Raw genomic sequence first — 10,714 nt, 5'->3', positions numbered from 1 at the left:
CATAGGTTTCTGCCACACATGTGATGACACTGAGTAGAGGCAGGGGACAAGGAGTGGTGACACTGCTGTGTATGAAGCCAGTCCTCTCCCAGCCAGGCCCATATGATGGTCAACCTTTACAGTCTCTGGGCGTGTCTAGAATGGTTCTAGAGGAAGACCCATGGGCTGCCTCAGGTTCCTGTTGTCCCAGCAAGATCAGCTCTCACTGCCATACAAGCTGAGAGCCTTCCCAAGTTGTCTCTGTCAGGTATTTTTATCACAGCAACCAGAATAGTCTAAGATGCCTGGAGGCTGGGGTGTGGGGTAGGGGGCACTTGAGGTCTGAAGATGTCTAGAGGAGTGAGTGGGTAGACATGGAAGTTACCGGGTCATTCTCATTCCCAGATCTAGAAGGGGACCAGGCCCAGTATAAGGTGGGAGACACCCTGAGGACCCACCAGCCCTGCCCTCCTGCAGACCCAGTCCTCTGGAGCAGAACTGAGCCCCTGCAGAGGAAAGCAGGTTACAGAGGCTCTGAGGTGGGAGAGCTGAGGAGCTGCTGAGGTGGCTCCCCCACAGCAGTGCTGAGACCCTGAGGAGCTCAACCTTTCAAGAAATGGACCACTTGGTAAACTCCACTCGGCACAGACATGAAGAATGAGGCTAGTGACGGGCGCCAAGCTTTCAGAGCACATTTAATAAAGAGTGCAAAGTTCTTGGTGGCCCAGCTCTGAGGTGCCATCCTTTGGCCCCTGGGGGACTCTTCCTGGGTGAGAGGCTAATGCTGATGATCTTGGCACTGTCCCCTCTGACACATGCTGGGACCCATATGTTTGGAGAAGCATCCAGATCCTGCCTGGACTGTGTGGGGATCCTGACAGTCCCCTTGTGGGAGGGAGGTGGGGTCAGTCAGGCTCTTTATCTGGCACTTGGGAACAGACAGCCCTGCTGGTAGCCTAGCCCAACCTTGAAGCTTCTGGTTTCCTCTGCCGCCTGTGGCCAGCCCTACAGGGAAAGTGAGCAGACATATGTAGGCATGTGCTTCGGCTCCTTTCACTCTGGGGCTCTGGCCCCTTTGGTCCCGACAGTCAAGCTTCCCAGGGTGGTGAAGAACTCCTCCATTTCCTTCTGCAGCAGCTGGTTCCTGCGCTCGGCGTCCTCCCGCGCCCGCTCCGAGTTCCGAAGCCTGATCTCAAGCATGGCGTACTTCTTCTTCTCCTGGTCCAGCTCCTCTTCCAACCGAGACATCTGCTTTCGCAGGTCAGCGCTGCCCTCCTCGATGCTTAAAAATCAAGAAGAGGGATTTTCAGATTCTGGCGACTGGAGTACTGTCACAGCAGCAATGGCCCCGGGTCTCACCAAGGCAGGGAGGTGGCAAGGGAGCTTGCGGGGAGGGATCTCACAGCCTTGCCAACTCTGAAAAGCCAGAGGGGGCTCACTATAGGGAGGCTTGCTTGCATTTGTGATCAAGAAAGGCCACCCTAAAGATTCCTGCCTTAACACTGGGTCTAACAGCATCCCTGAGCCCTCATTAGATATAGCCTTTTGTCCATCCAGCTCTGTCAACTGCCCTGGTGAGGGAATTACCTGCCACTACCAAGAGGGGCAGAGGTCCCCTGACCTTTGTTTCTACGCTCTTACTCACATCTCCTGCTGTCTATGCAGTGTCTGGCAGAACACAAACCCAAGGGAAACTCCTGTCTGCCCTTAATGTCCTCCTTGGGGGTCACCTCCCAAGACTGTCCTGCAAGTCCAGTAATATCGGAACCTACACTACAGTCTGAGCTCCACGGCATCGACAAGACAGATGACACAGGACCCAGCATCCTCTGAAATGTGGAGGTGACTCCCTCTCACTCTGCCCAGAGCACTGTAGTCACCACACGGGGATAATATGCATGCAGCAAAGAGTGTATCTGCGGACGGGTTATCAACCTCCCTCCACTCTGAGCAGGATGCTTAGAGAAAGGTGGGCCACCGTTCACCACAGCAGAGGCCATGTTGTCAGAAAGGGAACCTCATGGAGGATGGCACGGAGGTCTCGCTTGCTTCTCTTCTGTCCCCAGCCCTTCTTTGCTAGCCTCTCCTTGCATGGGCCTCCCTCTCTGACTAGACTGTGCTAGAGTGACCTTGTCCGGTCTCTTGACCTTCCTATAAGCTCCTGACTGGGTCATGAGCATTCCTAACAGTCCAAAATGGAGCTCCTCACAGCTTCCTCAAGCCATTGCCCTATCCCACCCACTTCTGCTCATCGCTCCTCCCCTACAGCTCTAAACCGTTTACGCCAGGTGAGCTGCCCTCACCTCACTGCTGAGCAAGGCCCGTCCAAACCACCTTCAGAACATGCACCAGACACTCCCGTTTCTCCCACCTCATTCCACCCCATGAGCTTGGACTCCCACTGGACCTACAGTAAGTTTTCCTATCAGAGAAGGATAGGGAGTCCTTGAGACACTCCATCAACGCCTTCACATTCACTGTCCCCAGAAGAAAACCAAGCAGCACCCAAGTCAGAAGGCCCTGCCTTACTTCCCCCTTCAAGGCTGACACAGCTCCAAGGTGTGAGCTCTCCCTCCAACCCCACCCCAGGCCTTTCTGTCCTTTCCCGAGGAGGCCCCCTTCCCTCCTCAAGGTTACTGTCCTGTATCTACTTCCTAGCGTGCCATGCATTTCTGACAACTCTTATGCATGGTCTCATCCTGACACCCCCCCAAATATGAGGGAGGCATGGAATTCTGGTGAGTTTGGTTCACAGCTCTGTCCCCAGCATCAAGCACAGTAGCTATTATTTCACAAACAAAAGATTCTCTTAAGGGAATACTGGAAGGACAGAGACTGGATTACAGGAGGCAGAATGGGTGGGCTCCGTGTATGCCAACAGACTTATTACCAGAAACCTGGTGGATGGGACATGGTACAATGTCCCCTTCCTCCTGGTGCTGGAGACCATCCTCATTATAAACTCTCCTTTCAGGCAGTTAAGAGTGTCACAAGGACCTTCTTCCCAACAGGGGCCTGTGTAGTAATCGATGGTGACATCAAGGCTTGCTACAGGCATCCAGGGTAGGCTGGTTTGCACACTGGGCAGGCCCTGGGACAGCCCTCTCTGGCCACCCTCAGTGATAGTCATTTAAGCATCTGTTCTCACCCACTGCATCCTAAAGAGCCACCTGGTTCCTGACTCCTGATCTACAAACTAGCAATCTCCTTTGCCATGACGCCCTCAGGGGGCGTTTGTGGCGCCCACCCAGCTGATGGGTCTACCCGCTCCCAAGCCTGAATATATCAGTGTCATTTTCCAATGAAGGCAGCCTGGGAGGTGGCTTCTCTGAGCCCTGCCCCTTGCAGCTTTTTCAGCAAGCAGCGTGGCCTTTTACCTTTTCAGGCTCCTCTCGTACTCAGTCCTCTGCTGACACAGCTCTGCCCTGAGCTCGGCCACCTGGCCCTGGAGAGCCCGGCATCGGCGAACATGGGCCTGCGTGGGGCTGCCTGGGTCATTGGGCTCACTGCTGCCGCTGCCCACACATGCCTCATCCAGGCTGTGGCCCAGGTCTGGGGACCTGTGGTCCTCACTGCTACTGGGGAGAGGAGAGGGCTCGAGAGCCCACTCAGTGTGTAAAGAGCTGCAGGCAGAAGAGTCGCTGGCCCGGCAGGCTGTGCAGCTGCTGACAGAGGCCTCTCGGGAGGAAGAGGTTGCAGACCATCCTGTGCTGGCCGTGCTGGCAGTGCTAGAAAAGTGGCTGGGTGGAGGAGGCACATTGTCATAGGTAGAGAGTCTCTGTGCTGAGCCTGACTCCTTGAGCCGGTCCCCTGATGAGGCCCGACGGTGGCCTCGCAGAGAGGAGAGCCCATTTATGAGCCAGTTCCCACCAGAAGAGATGATAGGTACCTCTAAAGACGAGCTGCCCACCTTTGGGCTCTCTGACCGGGACCCGTGCTGCCGCAAGGCAGACTTCCAGCCAGGCAGAGTGTGTACCCTCTTCCCGGGGCTGGTGGCTGCAGGGTCGGTCTGGCTGCGAAGGCGTGATGGAGAAGTTCTAGAGAGCATTGCCGCAGCCGGCCCATCCAGAGATGAAGTCCTGTGTGTGGGCAAGCCAGGGCTGCCAGGCTCACCCTGGTGGTCCCTGGTGACCTCCTCGGAGCTCGACTCTACTGTGCCCTGGACAGTACTATGTGGTGAAGCAGGTCCCTCAAGGGAGGCTGTGGCAAAGAGCTGTCCGTGTTTGCGGATGAGGACAGTCATCAGATGCTGAACCAAAGAAGTGCCTGTGAGGAAGAGAGAGAGACTGGCTGTGAGTGGTACAGCCCATGTTTCTAACACACACAGGCCAGCTACAGTTCAGACACAGGATGCCTGCTCCTGCAGGGCACCTTCACCTGTGCCCGAAAAAAGGACCTTCACACCAGCCAGAACCAGGCACAGACAGGACTGTGCCCACAAAGCTCCGGAACATGGAGGAAGCATACATAGCACGGTGCGCCTAGGAGGAGGTAGGTGCCATGCACACACCAAGGCCACAGGATGATGGATGGCAGAAGCCAATAAGTCAGAGCCCATCAACCACCCAGTCTCTCCTGTACTATTGCTGCTGCTGCTGGCTGTACCATAATAAAGCCCCTCTGAGGCCACAAGGCTCTGGAACAAGATTTATACATATGCACGCATGCATGCACACGCAGGTATACACACACACACACACACACACACACACAAACAGATACATCTTTTATTCCAGGGATGGAAAGATGGCTCAGCAGTTAACACTTGTTCTTGCAGAGGGTCTGCGTTCAATTCCCAGCACCTACATGGTGATTGACGACCATCCACACACTCCAGTTCCTAGGGAATCCAATGGCCTCTGCTGACCTCAACATGCACAAAGGACACAGACATACATGCAGATGTTTGTGTACACAAATACACAGTATCAAATGAAATCAATTTTGTAAATGTTTTCCTTTTATGTGTGTATTTTGCCTGCGTGTATTTATGTGCACCACGTGTGTGCCTAGTGTCTGTGGAGGTTAAAAGAGAACGTGAGGTCCCCTGGAACCAGAGCTACAAATTGTGAGCTGTCACGTGGGTGCTGGGAACCAAACCTAGGTACTCTGCAAGAGCAGCCAATGCACTTAGCCACAGAGCCGCGGCACTAGCCCCTGTAAATGTGTGTGGAGATATGTATACACATAAATACACACATGCTCAGTGTTGCCCACCCATCCTTCCACCAATCCTGTGATGCAGTACTCCTAACCCGGGGGCTTGGTATGAGGCTCAGTCCCGGGGATAAGGTCATGCTAAGGTCTACATGTCTACTCTGCATCCTCGTTCCTTCCAGCTACCCACAACCAAATACCAGAGTTGGGAGGTTCCCCACAGATGAGGAACCACGGCCTGGTAAGATCCCCACGCAATGTTCATGATCCAGAAGGAATTAGGGAAGGTAGCTCCTAGCCAGAAAGCTGGGCCCCTCCCACAGTGGACTGTGGGGCTGCTGCTGATTTTCCAAGCTGGGGCCCATGTCCTCAGTCCTAATCCAGGACCCCTGAAGCATCCCCACTGACTAGCTGTGGACATCCTGTGTGGACAGCACGGTTCCTGCACTGGCTCTGTTGAGGACAGTCTTCCCAAAATCTTCTACGTTCTTGTTTCCGCAGCAGCCTCGCTATGTAGGCCCTTGGCAAGCTTGGCTGACAGGCCCCCAGTGAGTCACCTCGCCTCACTTGGCCTCCATTTCATCATCTGGGACTTCAGGGCAATTATCACACATAGGCTGGGTGTAACTGTAGGCTGCTTTAACCCTTTCTCACCCCATTCTTTTTCTGAGACCATGTCTCATGCTGTCCAGGCTGCCCTCAAACTCCCGGACTTAAGTGATCCTCCTGCCTCAGCCTCAGCCTCACCATGTTGCTTTTTTAAAAACATCATCTTGGGGCTGGAGAGATAGCTCAGTGGTTAAGAGCACTGACTGCTCTTCCAGAGGTCCTAAGTTCAATTCCCAGCAACCACATGGTGGCTCAACCATCTATAATGTGATCTGGTGTCCTCTTCTGGCCTGCAGAGGTACAAGCAGGCAGAGCACTGTTTACATAATAAATAAATAAATCTTTTAAAACATCAACTTACTATTTACTTATCACAAAAGAGAAGATCCCGGGGGCATGTACACGTCTGTCATCTAGGAACCTAAGACAATCACGTGACAGTGCCAGTAAAGCGAAAACAATCTTCCTGGGCTCAGGGAAAAGGATCCCTGCTTTCAGCTGTCCTGTAATCTCTAACCACTGGTTGTTTCAGGTGTTTCCCATGATCAGCTGCTACCAGCCACAAAGGAGTGGGGGGCGGGGGGTATAGAGGGAAGGCAGCTCTGCCTCTGAAGATGGAGACAGGACATTTAAGCTCTTGATGACTTGGCCTAGCTCTGAGCTGTGGCGACTACCATGAGCCCCAATTCCCCCAGCTCTGGACACTGCCAAGCCACCTCCCCTTTACCTTCCATGATGGTTACTGGATCCTCTATCTGCGGCCGAAGGATGTTAGGCCCAAAGACAGTTGCCAAGTTCTGAACACTCATCTTGTTGACATCGGAGTGGGCCTGCACTTCATCCAGAAACCTTCGAAAGAGGAAAGAAGCAATTGGTGAAGCAGCAAACTGAAAACTCTAACCTGCTGTGAGCTCTAAGCGCTGCCTGGCCACACCCACCACGCCACCAAGCCCACACCACGCCAGCTTCATCTCCTCAACTCTACACCACCTAGGCACCCACTACACTAGCACTTCCAGCCACACTTCTCAGATATACCCACCATATGTTAACCAATGATGACCACTCCATACCAGCCAGCTACCCACATAGTACGTGCTCACCCACGTGCCCTGTCAATCTGTCATACCACACCTGTGCCTCCCATGCCTCCTGGTCTGTGACAGCTATGAACAGCCAAACCCCAGCAATATCCACACAGAACCTATCCGCTTGGCTACACAATACCCACCAACCCACTACACTATCATGCTGCCTGCAATACCCAGTCATATCCCACACCCACCCAACCTACACCGTCATAGATTCATCCCCTCCAGCCACACCCTCTACTCCCAGCCCCCACCACACAGCCCCATCTTGGTGTCCTTAGGCCATATTCCACCCCACACACACTCAGCCAGGATGCCTCCCAGGCTTCCTGTGGTTGCTGGGTATCATCAGCTGCACCTGTGTCAAGGCAGAATGTCCTCTGAGATCTAAGAAGGCCATGAGGAACAAAGGCCAAGAGACACGGTCTGATCATCTCTGGTGCAGAAGATGAATACCTGAGAAACTCAGGCCCAGCCTGGCACTGGGTGACTGTCACCCCTGCAGGCCCCTACCAGCACCCAGAATGAGGGTACATGAGGATAAATACCTCACAAGACACAGACCTCATTTAATGGGTATATACCTGTGGGGAAGGGAAGCAAGAGGTGCCCAGAAAAGCAGAACCCAGGCTCCTTCTGGGATCATTCACTGACTGCCTCCTGCAGCTGCTCTGTACCCTTCCACATTCCTTGCCATCCCAGCACTCAGCGAGGCAGTGTTGAGAGGGAACAGATTGCAAGCCAGAGCAGGCCAGATTAGCCCTGCCCCAAACCGGACACTTACGTGCAGATGTATCTGAGCAAATTGTAGTTGGCCTGAGGAAGGCTGCTCACTTGGTTAGCCAACTCCAGGGTCCCCTTGTGAAGAAAGGAGAACACGGGATTTCAAACATGAGCAGTAAGGCCTCCTCTGACTGGAGGAAGGTGGGACAGGAGAAAGAAGGTCTGGCCAGTCTCATCTGGCCTCCTCCTTCCCTCCCAAGTGTGGCTGTGACCTCCTGATGAGAGACTGATTTTCTTTCTAAGAGCAGGGGTGAACTTCTGCAAGGCCACAGAGGAATGTCTCTGCTCACTTATCAGGGCACAAATATTTGCCAGATAACAGCCCTCATCCCCCACACAGTCACAGCGAAGGTAAACAGTCTTTCCTGCTGTGGCAGCTCAGAGCTGCAGATGGCCAGGAGGGCAGAGGGCAGAGGGGAAGGTGGCTGATACCCATCCTGCGAGTTGTCTCTCGGGGAAACAGGTAACAGTGTTCCTTGGTCTCAACACTGTACACACTTGGAAGCCTGACCCAGGTGTGGGAGACGATATCAAAACAGAAGTACCCACTATGAGGTGGCCAGAGCTGGGCAGGCTTATGTAAAGAGGCCCTGTGTCCCACCCGCCACTTCTATATCTGTCAGAAAAATCTGGGGGGGAAAAAAAGTTAAGAATCCTACACAGACTACACAGCACTTGGGGGCCCTCTCTCCCTGACACAGCAGCTTTCTGGTTAGGACTTATGTGCCACTGATAAGTCCTGACTCCACATGCCTGCTGCCCACCCTCACCCCACCCCCCACCCCTGCCGCCAGGATGTGTCCCAAGAGGCACTGACCTCCCCCTCGTCCTTGGTGAGCAGCTGGGCGCAGCTGAGGAAGTCTTCATACCTGGCGAAGGGGATGACCGGCTCTGGGAGCTCCCGAAGGTAGAGCTTCAACAGGGAGGCCACTGTGTGCACGTCGGTGGTGCTGGGATGAAATGGGGTGGGGTGTGGGTAGGGTGGGGGAAACAGCAGTGAGAGCAGGACCCCAGGGGTGAAGGAGAGCCTTCTTTTGTGTTTACAGTGTAGAAGCTGGAGGCCTTCTCTTCTACACAGTGTGGGATTTAGGAGACATTCTGCTGCCGAAGGCACACAGTGCAGCCGGTTCGCTTGCTTACAACAGTTGCTCTGGGTGGAAGGAATTACCTGTGACCCGGACTGGCTCAGAGGAAGCTCCCCTGGGGTCCAGCCAAGTTTTCCCTTGAGCTTGCTTAGCTCCTGGGATGAACCTTGGCTGAACTGGGGAATCTGTCGCTGAGGGATCCCATCAGGGCTGACCTTCCTACAGAGAGCAGGAATGTGAGCACTGGCTGGACAAGTGAGAGGTCAAGCCTGACCTATGCCTCTTGTCTCAGCTCCTCACTGCATCTTGAGGGGCCTGAATGTCCACAACAGGAGTCAGTCTCCCCTAAGTGGCGGATATGTGTGTGTGTGTGTGTGTGTGTGTGTGTGTGTGTGTGTGTGTGTGTGTGTGTGTGTGTGTGTGTGTGTTAGAAGGTATTTCCAGTTTAGGCTCGCACTCTCTTTCCCCCTCTATCTGGGCTCTGTGGGGCAGTCCTGGCCAAAGCTGGCTCCTCCTCTAAGCCAGTACTTTATACCACACAGGAGCCCCAGGAGACTTTCCTAGCCCCTGGCTCCAAGCCCTAGCTTTAAGTTCCTAATAGAAGGCACTTGGAGAATATGGGCTGGGGACCAGCAGACCTTGGCTGTGCTAATAAGGTGACACTTGGCCATGTATCACACCAGCATCACAATGCACTACGGTCCCTTTGGCACTGACATTTGAGATCCTGAACTCCCATATGGCCACGAGCACCCAAGATCCACACACGTGGGGTTCTTTCCTGGCCTCTGCTCTCCAGCCAAGCATGCTGCCGCCCACTGTCCACTGCCCATTGCCTTCTCCTGGCACTTCCTCCGTCCACACTGGAGGCCAGTGCCCTTCCCAGCTGGGATTCTTCAGGGTCAGCAGGTGCTGCCTCAGGGAGACAGGAAGTAGGACAGGTTACATGGTAGCCCACTCCAGTCCATAGATCTTCCTGTCTGCATCTCTGCTCAAAGCCCCCTCCCACACCATCCATCATCCACAGAGATCTGCTGCTCAGCTAGACCTCTGGCCCATTGTTCCTCACACTCCAGCCCTCTCATGGACTCCCACTCATTGCTGGTCTTTCTCTTTAACACTTGGCTCCAGTGTCCCTGAATGCCCTTCCGACACCACTGTGAGTTCACTCCATCCCCATCACAGTCTCACCAGCACCAAAGAGAGCATTCCAGGCCAATGAATGCCAGGGCCCACCAGCCTGAGTTCCTCACAGCATATGCTACCTGCAGCTGGTGGCCTGAGGCAAGGCCACAAAAGGCCCAGTGGGTCAGCAGACATGCTCCAGTCAAATCAGCTGTCCTCACCGCCTGTGGCCCCATCTGCAGCTTCCCCCTCCCTTCATTTCCAAAGACACCCTCTTGCTCATGCCAATAATAGCATTCATCCAAAATGAAGGCCTTGCCTCTTAACTGTCTGCAATCCTGGAACACGCACGCATGCACCAACACGCATGCACGCATGTACGCGCTAGTGCTCCACTGGCTCACAAGCTCACATCTGCACCTCACACTTTCTGCTGGCTTCCTAATAATCTCCTCACCTCCTCTCCTCCCCCCCCCCCAACCCCCGTCTCTCTCTGTCTTCCTCCCCCCTCCTCTCTCTCCAAGGGAGTTTTGTAATAGAGGAAGACCAAGGCCAGAAGCAACACCTGCAGGCAGGCTATAGCACAAGGTGAACAGGGCAAAGCAGAGTAAGTTTGGGAGAGGGAGCCTCATCACGCAAGCCCAGTTAGTTGGTGGAAGGAAAACCCTCTGTGAGTGAGTTGTAGGGAGCAGAGCTCCAGTGCACACAGTGAGCAGGTAGGTAGCCAGGGAAGCGGAGCCCCCTGGCCTCCATAAGTAGGGGACAGGAAAGCACTACGGTGCCCCTGTGAGTGACCTGAGAGGAACAGACGCTAAATCCCACTTTGAACAGGTACATGCAACAGAGACCCTGTGACTCGGTGGGCACAGCTGCTATAGGAATGGC

At 54.3% G+C, this 10,714-nt stretch overlaps 1 protein-coding gene across 4 annotated transcripts in view; it reads right to left on the bottom strand.

Annotated features, from left to right (window-relative positions):
- Positions 1–655: 655 nt before the first annotated feature.
- Arhgap22 (Rho GTPase activating protein 22) overlaps positions 656–10,714 on the bottom strand; it is a 163,573-nt gene continuing 153,514 nt past the window's right edge. For all 4 annotated transcript variants that reach the window (XM_051141828.1, XM_051141833.1, XM_051141836.1 and 1 more), the window contains 5 exons: positions 8,437–8,569; positions 7,621–7,694; positions 6,473–6,594; positions 3,357–4,245; positions 656–1,261 (listed from right to left, as the gene is read on the bottom strand). In XM_051141828.1, coding sequence (XP_050997785.1) covers positions 1,033–1,261; positions 3,357–4,245; positions 6,473–6,594; positions 7,621–7,694; positions 8,437–8,569 — 1,447 coding nt within the window. In that variant the 3' untranslated portion in view covers positions 656–1,032. The remainder of the gene's footprint in view (positions 1,262–3,356; positions 4,246–6,472; positions 6,595–7,620; positions 7,695–8,436; positions 8,570–10,714) is intronic.

The sequence above is a fragment of the Acomys russatus genome, chromosome 3 (assembly GCF_903995435.1).
Source record: "Acomys russatus chromosome 3, mAcoRus1.1, whole genome shotgun sequence".
NCBI classification, from domain to species: domain Eukaryota; kingdom Metazoa; phylum Chordata; class Mammalia; order Rodentia; family Muridae; genus Acomys; species Acomys russatus.
Note: the sequence above shows the minus strand (reverse complement) of the source record. Positions and strands in the feature narration are given on the sequence as shown.